Source organism: Eurytemora carolleeae, unplaced genomic scaffold (genome assembly GCF_000591075.1).
Source record: "Eurytemora carolleeae unplaced genomic scaffold, Eaff_2.0 scaffold123, whole genome shotgun sequence".
Classification (NCBI taxonomy): Eukaryota; Metazoa; Arthropoda; class Copepoda; order Calanoida; family Temoridae; genus Eurytemora; species Eurytemora carolleeae.
The window spans coordinates 113,048-130,020 of NW_019396038.1; the positions used below are offsets into that span (position 1 = coordinate 113,048).

The following is a 16,973-nucleotide window of genomic DNA, read 5'->3' on the forward strand; positions in this document are numbered from 1 at the left end:
CAGTTTGCAATATACAGCAAGTGAAGTGAGCAGTATATACATATTGCAGTGTTCAGTGTTCAGATTGCAGTGTGAAGTGTGAAGTGTGTGCATTTTGAAGTGTGCAATTTTTCAGTTTGCAGTATACGTTGCACAGTGTACAATGCACATTTTTTAATATGTACAGTGTGAAATGTATAGTGTGCGGTGGTCAGTCTGCAGTGGTCAGTCTGCACTTACTTCAGAGTGTGCAGTTTGTATTAAGCAGTGTACATTGTTATATCTATTTGATGTACTTAGTTTGCAGTTTGAAGCTTGCAGTGTGCAATAGTGCGCAGTGTGCTGTTTTAGTGTAGCATTGTGTAGTTTGCAATGTATAGTGTACAGTTTACAGTGTACATTTACCGTACTCAGATTACTGTGTACAGTGTACAGTGTGCAGTAAGCAGTGTGCTGCGTGCAGTGATCAGTGTACAGTTTACAGTTTGAAGTGTGCGGCATACAGTGTGCAGTGTACAGCACACAGTGTGCAGTGCACTGTGCAATGTCAAGTGTCTAGTGTGCAGTGTACAGCATTCTTTGTTCAGTTTGCACTGTGCAGTGTGTAGTGTGCAGTGTGCAGTGTGCAGTGTGCAGTGTGCACTGTGCACTGTGCAGTGTGCAGTGTGTAGTGTGCAGTGTAAAGTGTGCAGTTTGCAGTGTGCAGTGTAAAGGGTGCAGTGTGCATTGTACTGTGTGCAGTGTGCAGTGTGCAGTGTACTGTGTAGAGTGTACGGTGTACAGTTTACAGTATACAGTTTACAATGTGAAATGTGCAGCATAAGTGTGCACTGCATTGTGCAAGTGTCAAATGAGCAGTATTCAGGGTAAAGTTTGGTGTGTGAAATGTTCAGTGAACAGTGTGCAGTGTACAGTGTACAGTGTACGGTATGAAGTGTGCAGCATACAGTGTACAGTGTTAAGTGTGCAGCATTGAGTGTACACTGTGAAGTGTGCAGTAAGTAGCATACAGTCTGCAGTGTTCAGCATATAGTATGCATTTTACAGTGTACAGTGAACAGTGTGCAGTGTACTGTATAGTGTGCAGTTTGAAGTGTACAGTGAATATTGTACAGTGTACAGTTTAAAGTTAGCAGTGTGTAGATAACAGTTGGCAGTGTTCAGTGTGCAGTGTGTAGTGTATAGTTGGCAGTGTCCAGTGTGGAGTGTACAGTGTGCAGTGTACAGTGTACAGTGCACAGTGTGCAGTGTGCAGTGTACAGTGTACAGTGTGCAGTGTTTAATGTATAGTTTGCAGTGTGCAGTGTACAGTGTACAGTGTGCAATGTGTAGTGTTTAGCTGGCAGTGTGCAGTGTACAGTGTGCAGTGTGCAGTGTACAGTGTGCAGTGTGCAGTGTACTGTGTAAAGTGTATACGGTGTGCTGTTTACAGTATACAGTTTACAATGTGAAATGTGCAGCTTAAGTGTGCACTGCATTGTGCAGTGTCAAATGAGCGGTATTCAGTGTAAAGTTTGCTGTGTGCAAGGTTCAGTGAACAGTGTGGAGTGTACAGTGTACAGTGTACGGTATGAAGTTTGCAGCATACAGTGTACAGTGTAAAGTGTGCAGCATTGAGTTTACATTTTGAAGTGTGCAGTATGTAGCGTACAGTCGGCAGTGTTCAGCATATAGCATGCATTTTACAGTGTACAGTGAACAGTGTGCAGTATACTGTATAGTGTGCAGTTTGGAGTGTACAGTGAGTATTGTACAGTGTACAGTTTAAAGTTAGCAGTGTGCAGATAACAATTGGCATTGTACAGTGTGTAGTGTGCAGTGTACAGTGTTCAGTGTGTGGTGTATAGTTTGCAGTGTGCAGTGTGCAGTGTGCAGTGTACAGTTTACAGTGTGTAGTGTATTGTGTATAGTGTATTGTTTGCAGTGTTCTGGGTGCAGTGTGCAGTGTGTAAAGGCACCGTAACAGGTAATTAGAGATGTGTGCCATAATTTGGGCTGGGCATGTTCCAACTTCTTTTTAGCCGTTTCATTAACATTTTGTTCCAACCGTAAAATAATAAAAATTTCAGTTAATCGTTAATGGCACAGCAGTTAATGGTATATTACAGTATTAACAGCGTTAACGGAGAAACAAATTTCATAACAGTTTATAAACACAGAAGAGGACATTAAAAAACATCAAAACACATACAAATTTTTAATTTAAAAAAAATGTAATGCAATTTTAATCAGAAAATAATAAAATTTAAAGTTTTTAGCTTTTTAGTTCACATTTTTAACAGTAAAAACTATTGGTTTTTGTCGTTCATTAAGGGACTCTTCCATTTAACAAAAAATATATATATTAAATGCTATAATTTATTTTACATAAGTTTTGATCAACAATTAAAAACATTTGGATGTGAGTTGAAGTTTCTTATAGGAACTGACATGCTTTCCTGGACGAAACTGAAAATATATTGATTCAGGTGCCGTCAGGGCCTGGCAGACAAAATTTGAAGCTGTGTTTATTTGCAGAAAAAAATATGAAAGGTCTAGCATAGATAGTTAGATAGTTGGTCAGGGGTTGAATTTATGTGCCGAAAACGATGCTCATGTCACTAATGGGTTAACAGTGTATGGTTCCCTGCATGAATTTCTTCGTAAAACCTATTCAAACTTTTCTTTGGAACTTTAAAGTGGTTTTATGGGAGGATACAAAGCTGGGTGTAATTAAATTTACATTGCTAAAGAATAAAGGACACATAATTCACTTAAATTGCAACTTCTACTTAGTTAAACAGAAAAGACTGTCAATATATTTATACAATATCATTATAGTTCAGGGGTGTACATTTAAAAACTTTTATGGTAGACTAACATTGTTATTTTCACATTAATTAGATAAAGGTTTCGAGGATACTGTTGTAAATGCATCTCTTTAATTTGAGGCTTGTAACAATGCCAATCTTTTTAATTCTTTTGTTTTATTTCTTTCTGGTTCTTAAAAAATGATGTTTTGGGGTTTGAAGCCAAATTGGAATACAAGTTTCAACAGAGTCATACATTTTTAGTAAAGATTGTTTTCATGGTATTTTGAAACATCATCCAGCTTTATTTCTACAATTTAATACTTTAACTAAAATTAAAGATAGCTTACCAAAGGCATCATGTAGAATTCCATAGCCATGGTGATAACATTGAGTCCAATAACTGCTGAGATGGCAAGATCAAAGTATTTTGATGTTACTATTTGATGTACCACTAGACGAGGTCTTGAATAGTCCATGTAGTATGGGCGCTCAAGCATCTCTGTGTAAAAACATTTATGTTGTACTGAAGTGTCATTGATAGTGTTAACAGTGTTTCCAGATTTTCTGCATCAATTCAGATTTTAAGAAGTTGTTTAATGATGACAATTTGTACATAAATCCTATTATTTATTCATTTCTTTTCAGATTTTGTTGACAATTTTGAAGCTTCCATTGATGTCCCAATTATCCAGATTAAAAACGGAAACTTGAATAAATAATTTTATCTAAAAAGCATAAGAAAATTGTAAGTTATATTTGCTGAATTATTTTTAAAACAACAATTGTAGTTTTTGCATGCAGAACTTTCAAACAATAGAAATGACTTTCAGAGAAAAACAAGTAGTTGATCTGGGACCAAATTTAATGAATTGAAGAGGTCGTTTAACTGCTACCGTTCCATCACTTGGTTCAAATCTTAAATCAATTAAATTAAATCTTTAAAATGCTGATTCAAATTTAAACCCAAAGCTCAAATTCATTAAATTCAGTCTTAGTATCTTGAAAGTTTTGAATATTATTCATGCATGAATTAGCAATTCAAGGTTTTAGCAAGAAGTCTTTATTAAATCAGAAATAAAACAATAACATGCTATGCAAAACTTCATTTAAGGCAAAATTCAAGACAACTCTATGATTAATATGACAATTTATTTAAAAGATAAATGTGTTAACAACCTAATTGTTTGGTTATTTAAACTCATCATCTTAAGTCTTGAACCAGATTTATAAAGGAAAAAATAGTAAATAAAAGTAGAAACAATTTGGAAGATTTTAATTTAGTTCAAAAAAAATGTCTTGTCCTGTTATGTTTTACAAATACAAGCTAAATGTACAATGAACAATGTACATGTTTTTTGTAATGAATGACCTATGCACATTAGCCAAGTACTTTAAATGTTTTGAAAGATTTAGAGAATATCTTTAATTATGGATAGACATAATTTATACTTTGCAGCAAGCCAATCATGAGTTATAAAAAGTCCTAATTTCCTTTGATCCACACTTAAACACAGTTTTAAAGAAGGAATTTTCAAATACATATGCTCTTATTACAAACAATGGTAAATGTGCTAAACTTGTTTCTCTTGTAGTTCTTTGAAGTATCTTCAAAGTATGTTTACAATCATGTGATGATAGAACATGTGAGAACAAAGAATTGAGAGCAGATTGATTTACCCAAAACTTAATCTTAATTGTCTTGAAATTTAACCTTTATTTTTGTGCCATGTTTAAAGATTGAATTTGAACCCCAACTTGTCACATTTTGTTCAAAATGATTGTGAAAAGTTCTTTGAATCTTTTAAATTACACCATAAAAAAATACCTATAATTGGTATAATTGACTACAAAAACATCATCATTAAATCTGTACTATTCATTGTTCCCAAGTCAATGTCCCAGCGTATCTGCAGTTTTTACACAGGCATAAAGCAATATGAAAGTTTAAGCTGTATTATAGTCTACATACCACCAGTGCCTGATAACTTTCCACCTTTTTCAATAAAATAAAATCATGAATGAATAAATCCAATGGTTATTAAAATGCAATCCAAAAAATGCTCAATTTAAATAAAAATACATAAGTAAAACATTAAATTCTTCATCTTTTGCTTATTCAGTTTTAAAAAATTTAAGGAATCCCTGAATGGATGTAGAAATATTGAGATGTAATTAAAATATAACATAAACATTTTTTTCAGAAAAATAAATCCCTTTTTCATCTTAATAACATAGAAACCATTTTTTTACCCGTATTTACTTCTTTAACAAAACATACTACCCTGCACCCCTGTCATCCAAAAGTAGATACATCTCTTTGTATCTTAATATTCATCCTATTTATGAATACTAGTTAAGAGAACAACAAGTAGGAATTGTATTTTATTTTATTTTATATATAAGTTTTATCAAAAGTGGGTTTTACCTATGGAAACTTTGAACACAACTAAATTTCATTATCATATTCATATTCATATTCATATCTGCCAAACTTATAGCATTTTGAATGTTAAGAAATGTAAATTTTCAGGTAACAAAATTTGTTGAAGCACTTGAGCCAAATTAGTTGTCTAACAAACTTTGACAAATGGGGCCCATGTGCTCCAACAAATTTTGTTAGATGAAAATTTGATATTTTCTCTGAATTAAATGATATAACTGAATTAACTTATTGAAATTTAATTTCCCCTTTTTTTAAGGGGTTTCTTTCTTAATTAATATTTAGAAAAACATGTCGGGTAAAATAACATGTTAAGTATTAATGCAAAAATATTTTTCTAACCTATTTAATCTACATAATTCTATTCAAAAATAAAAAAATAAAAACAGATTTAAAGTTTTGATGCTAAAATCTCTGTAAATTTTTTTAACAATATTTCAATATCAAACATTGAGCGTAGCAACAATCTTAATCAAAGTTTGAATCCTCACAGTGCTTTTGATTTCAAATATCTTCAAAGGTGAGGTGGAGTGAGGGTTAAAGTATTTCCACTGGCACATTATAATTTAGAATTTAAGCCTTTCACAAATATTTAAACTTATTGCAGTGCTCACTGTTTTGGTGAAGGGGATACACATTGAACAAGCATGGACACACATTTGGATAATGAATTTCATTAGGACACCATAAACAATATATTTGATCCCACACAATATGCTATGTCTCCAAAGAGTAAAGTGGAAAGAATGGGGAAATATTACTAGTTTCTACCCAATGTTACAATAAAACATTTTAGGTAAATTACATAAGCCAAATTTCTATCTTTGATAAATTTTCAGTCACTCCAAAATTTTGAAATTTTTGATTGAAAGAAATTTGGTGAAAAAAAATATGATTTGCGAAAAAATACCAAGGACATAGGTGAAACATATTGGAGAGGAATTAGCACTATTTAGCTATTTGGTAAACATCAAACTTCAATCCTTTTTCAGATTAAATTGGAGGCTAAAGAATCAATTCTACCAAAATCCTAAAAAATATTTCTAGAATCTGAAAATATTTGTTGGGTTAACTTGAACAGTAAAAAGAACATGATACAAACAGGTAGAGGGTCAAATTCTTCTCAACTTACTTCTTCGTCTTTCTTCAATCTTCTTTGCTCTCTTCGCTGCTCGTCTAGCTCTCTCCTCCTTTTCCTGCTCTGCTCGACACCTGGTTACAGTTGGCTACACTTTTCATAGTATTTGGGATTTTTAAGCATAATTTTCAGACATTCTTCAAGAATTTATAAACAATTCATATTATTTTCAATGATTTCTCCAAAAGAAATTGAGTCTTTGCCAGACATTTCTAATAATCTAATATAATTATTGGTATGAAATATCAAAGTTCTAATATTTGCTGAATGATATGCTTCTTTTTGACAAATATACTGAACTACATCAAAAGTATAAACTAAGTTTAAAAAAGCTGGCAGGTTTCTAGTGCAAAATTAATTTAATTATCTTGAGATATGTTAAGTTGATAACAAATTTTATAGTTTAGTGCAAAGGAGATGATAAAAGGAACATATATCAAAAATCCCTATATTTAGTTCTTAAAAAAGTGTTCTTCTCTTTCTCAGATTTCACTTAAAAATTATGTACAGCATTTTGGGGTATTTCAACAAGATGTAAATATCAGTAATCAATATAAGAGATAAATTATGATATACAGAAAAATTAACACTCCCTTGCAGTAGAGATTCAGTATGGACTTTTTACTTCAACATGACATTGCTACTTATATTTGTTTACAACAACAACATGACAAAATTCTGGTTTGTCCTCTATCAATCAGTCAACATTTGGGTTCACTTTGGATGGAATTATATAACGATCCAGATGGAATTATAAGGACCCCTTTATTCTTGGGGCATCTCTCTAGAATGATAACAGAGATGTTTACAGGGGGGGGGGGGCTGATATGGCTCAGACTCCCCTATACCTGCCCTAAATGAGAAGATGATATGGATGCCTACCTATGAAAGTTCTCTACAACTACCCCAACAAACATGTTGAGAACAAAGAACCCAACAAGAAGAAGAAATGAGATAAAGTAAACTAATCTCCACTCGTTATAGTTTCGCTTAGGCTAAAATAAAAAAAAACATGTTAATTAAAGCCCATTTAAAGGACTATAGTTAGAATTTAAAATGGCCCTAGCTCCCTGTAAAGAGGCTATGCCTGATGCAAAAATGAACCCTTAAAAGATTAAACCAATCAATAATTTGGAAGATATTGTTGTTTTTTCTAATTTAAAAAACTTCCACTTCCACATTTAGGGCTCACTTTATGGAGAAACCCCACATGAAAGTAATCTGTTTTTTAGAAAAGAAATCATTGATAAGGCAGTCATTCTTAACGGTATGAAAAGAACTTTGTTAGTCGTGAATTGGATCTACCACTCTATAAATTATTTGTCATTTGAAAGTACAACTATATCAGGCATATTAAGTACTATGAACCGTCACAAAAATGCAGCCTTTCATTTATTTAATATGATAATTGCAGCATTCTATTGAAAAGGGATCTGATCATTTTCTATATAAAAGTTCTGAAATTACCATTTTCTTTTTCAGCTTTTTATTTATTTGTAATACCCCAACATGAACTAAAAATAGAATGCCATAAAAGTCTGTGAATCAAACAAAAAAAAGAATAAATAGACAAATATTATACAATTTTTAAGTTTGAAATTGAATCTAATTTACATATTCCTTTCAGAGAAAAGAATTCATACATATGGAAAACTTTAACAAGTTATTTTCTTGAAACAAACAGTTTTGAGAAAAAATTAATTTTAAATAAGTTCAGTCACCATAGTACCTTTAGGCTTACAAATAAAGTAGAGTATTTATGTAATATGTTGGTAATGAGTAAAAAAGGTTACAAACAAAAAACAAATTTAAAACTCTTATCTTAAAAACAATTTTCTCTGAGTTAATTAAAACAATATCATTTTTATATGAATAAAGAAATGAAATAAAATGAAAACTTATTGATATATTTAGGAACAAATTTTAAAATACTTTTTTCAGTTTACTCATCCAAAAAAGGACATTTATTGGTTCTTATACCATTGTTGAAATATCTATACAATTGCGAACATTTTAATTTAAGAAATCAGAAAACAAAAACATATTGTAAAGATACCATATAAAATCATATTTCTTAAAAAAAATATAGGCATCTACAAAACTTTCTGATTATTTCATAAAACAGGGTTTTCTATAGTCAGGTTTATTACAATACTCTGTCTTAAGTTTCGGGCTCTGGGATCTCCCTATTTTAAAGTGGTTCTTTTTGTACTTTAATGGGTGAAAACTAGAAAACGGTTATACATTTAGAGAGTTTGTTTTACACTTGAAAACATTTCCGCAAATAAAGGTTTAGATAAACATACAGGGTGAGTCAAAAAAAAAGTGTGATTTGCGGTGCCTGGTGCAAAATTGTACTTTTTTGTGCAACTCTCCTGTATGGTGTTTTTTCAATATTTTTTGAAAATTTGTAATTTTTTTTAGTACTCTAATGGCCCAAAAAAAAATCCGCGAACCTTTTTTTCTCTCAAAATCAAAAATTCAGAAAAGCAAAAATGTGTATTTAAATTATTTCTATCAAAATCTAAAATTTTAAAAGGTTGAATCACAGAATCAAAGAAAATTCGCAAAATTGTAATAAGAAAATTCGCAATTTTTAGTTCTGGTCTAATTTTTAAGGAAAAGTTATTTAAATTCTCTAGTTCCTTTCTTCTTAGTATATTCTAAAGTATGAAACCTTAAGAACCATTGAAAACAATATTTCCGTAAAAAATATACCAGAACTAAAAATTGCGAATTTTCTAATTACAATTTTGCAAATTTTCTGAGATTCTGTGATTTAATCTTTTTAAAATTTTAGATTTCGATAAAAAACAATTTATTTACACATTTTTGTTTTTCTGAATTTTTGATTTTGAGAGAAAAAAGGTTCGCAGATTTTTTTTTGGGCCATTGAAGTACTAAAAAAACTACAAATTTTCAAAAAATATTGAAAAAACACCATACAGGAGAGTTGCACAAAAATGGGTACAATTTTGCACCAGGCGCCGCAAATCACACTTTTTTTGACTCACCCTGTACATAATTGCTTTTTCATAAGAATTTTTACAAAAAACTTGAATATTCCTAAAATAAATTTCAATATAATGTAAAACAAGTTTTACATATTATAATTTGTCCACCTCCAAAAAGATTTAGTAAATGGGGAAAACATACGAATATTCAAAATCAAAACAACCTTATTCAAAATTTGTTTGCACAATTTTGAGTCAAATTACCTGCATATCCACTCCTGTAGCATCAAGACCATGATACATTATATCCACCCAGCCATCCTAAACACATTATCATTGGCAATCATTTTTGAAACAATGTTTCACTTCAAACTAAAGTAAATTTACTATTATCAATCATAACACAAAGCTGCTTCTCTTTCTGAATACATAATTTGTTTCTAATTGAGCTTATATCAAAACTGGATGAATTACAAGGTCACAAAATTGTACCAGTATTTTCGTATAAATTTGACTTTTCTTTTAGTCTAAATGAAGTGGCTTGTGGGAAAATTTTGAATTCTGAACCCCTAAAAATAGAATATTAAGTAACTCCTCAAATTGCCAAATAAAAACCTTTTCAGTAAGGGGGACGATTCTGATTATAAAAAAGATGTGATGTTTTTGAAAAGGTCCACCTTCATAAAGAAAAAAAAAATATTTTAAGTGAAAGACTAAAACCACTATTAAAAAATACCTTAGATGAGAGAACAAAAAGTGACATCAAGGCATGCCCAAGATTATCAAAATTGTACTTCTGATTCAGCCATCGGTTCCCTACCAAATAATTTTTCAATATTTTATTGGTTCTACCAATCTTTAGACAATACAACTTTTTATAAATATGTATATACATTATATTATATTATATATTATATTATGAATGTCAGCAGTGTCTAGCATCTAGAAGCTAGTTATATTCGATATAAGAATATCAAATGCTAACGAGGTAGGTTGTCAACCAAAAACTCCAAATATTGAGAATCAGCAACGATTTCTTGCAGGAGACGCATATTTTAATCTAACACGAACTCATCAACTTTATATATGTAAAGTAGTATTCTCTGTTTGTCTGTATTGTTTGGATGTCTAATCATTCATAATGGACCCCATGACTGATTTATCTTAAATTTTGATTGGGGAACTCAGAATGTTCTTCTTGGTTTTCAGATTCTAAACTGAGTGGGTACACTTTTAAAGAAAAAAATATCTAAAACCGGATTCATGACCAAACCCGGGTAAACAGCGGGAGTAACAATGAGCATTGAGATCACTGGGTTTATGAAGTAGTAATCTCTGCTTAGTGGCTTTACAAATGTCTAATCAACTCATTAGACCCACGGTAATGTTCTTATCCCAGATTCACAATGGTACCCCTTAAACCTTGGACTAATGAAGGATTCACAATGGTGCCCCTTAAACCTTTAACTAATGAAGGATTCACAATGGTAACCTTTAAACCTTGGACTAATGAAGGATTCACAATGGTAACCTTTAAACCCTGGACTAATGAAGGATTCACAATGGTACCCCTTAAACCTTGGACTAAAGAAGGATTCACAATTGTTACCTTTAAACCTTAGACTAATGAAGGATTCACAATGGTAACCTTTAAACCTTGGACTAATGAAGGATTCACAATGGTAACCTTTAAACCTTGGACTAATGAAGCATTCACAATGGTAATCTTTAAACCTTGGATTAATGAAGGATTCACAATGGTAATCTTTAAACCTTGGACTGATGAAGGATGTCAGACATATTTATATTAATCTACTAAACGCTTCCGTAATAATTGCGTGCAATAAACTGCGCGCTATAGCGCCCAATTCCGTCCAATTTTCTTGCGTTTGTGTTTCAATTTTTAAATAATATTCAATTAAAACCTTATGGCACGCAATAAATGCAATTAATTATTGCGCAATTCTGTTCAAAAAAAAATTAAATTTGGTAGTGGCAAACAATAAACTGAACTTTACTTACATTTCAGTCTCAAAACCTGAATTTAAACATAATCTTATATTTCATGATATTCATATGCAGCATGATAACCAGAAACCTGAGGCATTGGAAGATAAAATTTTAGACTTAAGCAGATCAATTTAACTGAAATAGGGATCTAATAAGTTAATAATTAAATTTTTCTTTGTAACGACATCAAATACACTGCAATGTTGTCTTCCAATACCATCTGCAGAGTTCTCAGTGTAGCAAATTATCTGATTTTGATTAAACGAACCTTACAATTTTAACCAAAAAAAGTTTCCATTTCAATGTTGACCCAATGTTGACAAATAAAAAATGTATCAAATTAATTGTTAATTAGTAGATTAATCATAAGAAACTTTAAAATTTCAAAACTGTTTAAATTATCGACTTTTAGATGGAAAAGCAATTCCGTGGAACGCAATCCGCGCAATTCCGCGAATATCTAATTGCTTCCTTGTTCGCAATTATAGCGCAATTCCGCGCGATGAAATGGCGGAAGCGGAAGCGATCATTGTGGAAAAGAAATTTTTCTCATTTTCTCTCATTTTTTACCAAATATTTGTCAGCTTTGTTCGCCCAATCGCTCTTCTATTCTTATTATTGTTTATCAAAACAGATTTTTCTCATTTTCTTCTATTGAGTTTTCTCACAGAAAAATACTATAGGTTTGTATTGAAGGAATTAAAGGGACTGTAAGCATATTTCAAATGACCTATCATTTAAAGAAGAAGGCAGTACCGTTGTGAATCGGAGTATTGTCCTTTTTGCATGGAGGATCACTTGAAATTACGCTTACAGTCCCTTTAACAATCGTCACAAACTTAATTTTCCCACAACGATATCTTTGCTATCTGACGATTCAACCTTAAATATTTTAAACTTTAACTATTTTATCGAGTTTAGAATTAATATCAAAATATTTAAACATCAGGTTTCAAAACTATAGGGATTTGAAAATAAGATGTTGAGACGAGTTTTCAGTTATTTTTGATTGTTCCCAAATCCCTTGCACTTTATTCTGTTTTTAATGCGTTACTTTTCAAAAAAAACTTGGCTTTGATAAAGTTAGAAATTCTCAATTTTGCGGATGATACAGAATGAAGAATCTAAACTTATGAAATTAAAGCTTGCATCAATTGATCAATCTACATTTTGGAGGAGCAAAGTAGAATGAAAATACATATTCCCCTGATTCTGAACCATAATACACCGCAATAATGTTATGGGGTTTGAAGATGATATTTCCAGCGAGTCCTTTATTACTAATATATCCATGTTATTCTCTTTTTAAATAGATTATTTTCGATCGTAGTGCATCTCCATAAACCGACTTGTGAATTTATGCTTTAGTAAATTTAGTAAATGGAGGAAATCATAAAACATAAATCATTTCTTGACTTGAAAACGACTTTCCAATGTATTGATCAGATAAAGGTGTAAAGAGTACCGTTGTGAATTGGCCCGCTTGGAATAATAGTCCCCGATGTAATATATACCTTAAAGAGTTGAACTCCTAGAATGCCGAAGATGATGAAGAAAGTGCAACAGATGAGAACAATATTACCGATAGGTTTCAAGGAAGAGAGCAGGGTCTGAACAACCAGCTTCAAACCTGGGGCTCGGTTTATCACCCTAGAAATACAAGAATCTAAATAAAATGTGATCTAATTGCTATATATTTTCAACTTGATAGTGTAAACATTTTATATTTCAAACTTAGATTATTTGATCCAACAGAATTTATATTTATGGTAACTAGGGTTGCAAAGATATAGGGATTAGAAAATCAGAGTTCGTGGCAAACACTCAATTCCTTTCTTAAATAGTTACCTTAGAGGTCTAAGCGCTCTGACCAGCCTAAAGACCCTCAACATACCGAATATTTTGCTAGTTTTTCCAGCTATGACAGTTATTGCAGCATCTATTAGAGATATTAACACTAAGGTTCCATCCATTCTATTCCACCCAGAGGAGAAGTAGCTCTCCTCTCCATAAACAAGTCCTAGATATGAGAAATATTAGAAATCCTGCAACTTGAAACCTCGTCAAACTAAAGTAAAATGTACGTATAAGATCGAAACCTTACATGTTTTTATCATATAACTCCTCTTATAAAAGAGAAGAACATAAAAGTTTTGAATTCATATCATGTAACCAAATAATTTCTTTTTATATACTTCTGCGTAAAATCGGAACTAGAGGAGTAACGAGGTCACACAGTTGTACCAGTAATTTCAATTGAATTTAACCGTCTTAACCTCAAGCTTAGAAGCAAGTTTAATATAAACCCTGACAAGGCTGTCGCTTGCTTAGAATAAACCTAGTTATAGAACTATCCTGAAACACCCTAAACTATCGTTCTTTGGTGGGTACAACAGTAATTTGCAGTAAAATTACAGAAGAAATAATGTGTTTTAGTTGAGAGTGGTTACTTCACTTAAAATGTAAATAGACCCAGGGACTCCTCTTCTTTTTTATATTATCATTCTATTTATATACAATGGTCGGCGATTATATCAATACAATGATGACGAATTTGCATTTAAGTTTTAATTCTTAGCAAGCTTTCTTCGAATTACAAGTTTACAAGTAATTAAAGAGGATTTTAGTTGACAATTTCTCTTTGTTTCCATGTTTATGTGCATTTATATGGTTTAAAAGCTTGATATAAATCAAAATTTAAATCTAAAGTCTTCATTGTATTAATATAAGCGACGATGACTGTTATAATAATATACCTGCAGCTACTGCCTTTAGACCCATCTCGATAGCGAATACGACAGTAAATATATTGTTCAGTAGATCTAATATCATAATTAGTTATCTTTATCAACAATCAATATTGAAAAATAAATATATAGATAAATATTCTTCAATATTTATCTATATCCAGAGCTGAGAACTTTTGTATTAATGTGAATATCGAGATCAATGCTTGGTGTCGATCTTTTGTTAATCTACAGATTAATCTAATCTTCATTCGATATCTAGCACGGTAATCGTTTCCTGAAATTAAGAAATTAGTTTTGATCCTCAAATTAAAAATGTCCAAATTTGATATCGGGATCTGTGGATCAGGAGTATGGGTATCCAACACATTAGTTCCCAACTCAGGTATTCTGCAAGCATGGATAAAAAATATAAATAGACAGTCTGAAGTGTCCGGCATTACCAGTGGAAATAAAAAAAAATTAAATTTTAAAAAATCCAATTTTTGAGCAAAAAAAATTGAATTTTTTTAAGCCTATGTTAACCTTCGAGTACCCATGGGTTTCCTCAAAACATTTCACCCCATTCGGTCCAGTCGTTTGGCCGGATATAGCTGACATATATATATGAGCGAAGAGCTTTATTATATAGATATATATAGATATATAGATAAATAAATATAAAATTTATATATTCTCCAATATTTATCTGATATATCGATAGGTATTCTACATAGCATAGATAAATAAATAAAAAGATAAATTTTAACGGGGAAATGTTGGATAATTTGTTAATCTATGATACCCCCTAGAGACTACAAATTCCACGATGACTAATAAATATTAAGTAAAAAAAAAAAACAAGCAAGGTGAGAAGCTAAATAAAAAGTCTACAAAAGCTGAACCCAGGAACTTTGGGAACACATCACGGGTGTGAAATTAAAAGGGAACAAAATTAGCCATTACTCCTCCCCCTCCCCTCTTGAAAAAAGACACATAATTTTTAGGGTAAATATATATAACTCTGAAACGACAGAGTGCAAATGGAATCGAATTATACATCTACAATATTTATATTTAATACACATCTTATCCCATGAAGCTGTTAACCCCCCCCCCTCCGTTCAAAAAAAATTATTACGACAAATAAACCTGAACAATTGCATATCGTATTATATTTAACAGTATTATCTATACATGAATCTTCTAAAATAATTGTAATAAAAAGAAGAACAATTTCCCCTTAGCTTCTTTTTGATGCATATGTAAATGTTTGTCTTTGTTTCTTGTTAAAATTAACAGAAACCAAAGCTTAAATATTGAAGATCTTTATCATTATATTGATAAGAATGCCAACAGAAACATGGATTTATTATTTTCCACTCCCAACTCTGTTTACTAAAAAAATAAAGAATTGTTGTTTAAAGATAAAAATATTCCTAGAATACTTCTCTCCAAGGACCAAGGAGGTATGTTGGGTCTCTCCATAGCCAAGGTAATACAGTTGGCAGATATAAACACGAGGATAACAAAATCAAACCAACCCTACAATAAGGAGGCATAGTTGATCAGAAACATCTTAAAATTAAAAGCGTTATTATTTATTTTAAGCGTTCAACATTTAATCAATTCAAAAAAAATTAAACGTTGTCCTCCTTTTGATGTTTTTTTTTCTATTTTCTATAAATGGCATGAAACCGACTTTTAGTGCAAATGAAGATCTTTCTAAAGATTTTTAAATAAAGAAAAGTTATTAAACTTTATTTGGAGCTCAAGTACGATTGAAATCTTATATGTTTTAAAGGAATTGAGTTTTTGCCACAAACTCTGATTTTCTAAATTCAATATCGTTGCAACCCAATGTCGTAGACCTTTAATATTTCAAACTTTGAATTCTGTTAGATCAAATAATGTAAGTTTGAAATATCAAAGGTTTACATCATAAGGTTGCAAAGATATAGGTGTTACAAAAACTGAACATGTGGCAACGACACAAATCCTTATATCTACTCTTTCGGAAAGGGTTTTGAGAAGAACCAAAATGAATTGAATTTGTACAGTACTGTAGGATAAATTTGTACAGTACTGTAGGATAAATTTGTACAGTACTGTAGGATAAATTTGTACAGTACTGTAGGATAAATTTGTACAGTACTGTAGGATAACTTTGACCTTCTCCTCCTGACTTATAGTTTGCAGTGAACTGCAGTAGTTGATACCTTGATAACCGAATATGTTGATAACCGTATATGTTGATAACCGAATATGTTGATAACCGAATATGTTGATATACATACAGTGTGTACCATTTAATATGACTATTATGATATTTAATGTGAATTCTTTGTTAAAAATAGGTAAAATAAGAAACGATTAAAATTTTATTTTAAAGGGAGTGACCGCGTCAACATGGTAGTTGAACTGAGACTGCAGAATTGAAGAGACATTTTTTAGGATTCTCTTGAATTGAAACCCATATAGTACAGATGGGCATCGTTTTGAGGCCCGTTTTTAAAAATTTAAAGTATTTAGGCCTTTAAAAGCCTGCCCAAGAAACTGAGATGAAAATTCTATTTTGAAATTACATTATAGACAAGTTCGTTATTTTACAAAAAAAAATTTACTCTAATCAAAGATATTGACCAACACCATTTTTTGAAAAGGAAAGCGGAGAATGATTTTATTGATTTGTTCGAGAAAACAATTTGTTTAATATCTTGAATCATTAGAATTATCTTATTATTTGAAAGTTTGTGTGAAATTGCTTGTCAAATCATCCAGCTTGAAGTTTAAACTCGGAAGGAGATTCTTCTCAAATTTAAAAAGAGGGGAAGTGGGTAATAAAATCAAACTTGTCTAGCATGCAGTTTTGAAATAGGATTTGAATCTCACATTCCTGTGAAGCGTTCACCAAAAAACTTTGAATGTTTAAAA

The 16,973-nt window shown here is 31.3% G+C and overlaps 1 protein-coding gene across 1 annotated transcript in view; it reads right to left on the reverse strand.

The window, feature by feature from the left end:
* The window catches only part of LOC111699534 (voltage-dependent T-type calcium channel subunit alpha-1G), a 134,506-nt gene that overhangs the window by 17,383 nt on the left and 100,150 nt on the right, over window positions 1-16,973 (reverse strand). The window contains exons 51-60 of the mRNA XM_023470236.1: window positions 15,479-15,584; window positions 14,070-14,135; window positions 13,162-13,333; window positions 12,828-12,963; window positions 11,326-11,341; window positions 10,040-10,119; window positions 9,568-9,624; window positions 7,232-7,344; window positions 6,344-6,423; window positions 3,119-3,270 (exon numbers count right to left, since the gene is read on the reverse strand). Of these exons, the coding sequence (XP_023326004.1) occupies window positions 3,119-3,270; window positions 6,344-6,423; window positions 7,232-7,344; window positions 9,568-9,624; window positions 10,040-10,119; window positions 11,326-11,341; window positions 12,828-12,963; window positions 13,162-13,333; window positions 14,070-14,135; window positions 15,479-15,584 (978 nt within the window). The remainder of the gene's footprint in view (window positions 1-3,118; window positions 3,271-6,343; window positions 6,424-7,231; window positions 7,345-9,567; window positions 9,625-10,039; window positions 10,120-11,325; window positions 11,342-12,827; window positions 12,964-13,161; window positions 13,334-14,069; window positions 14,136-15,478; window positions 15,585-16,973) is intronic.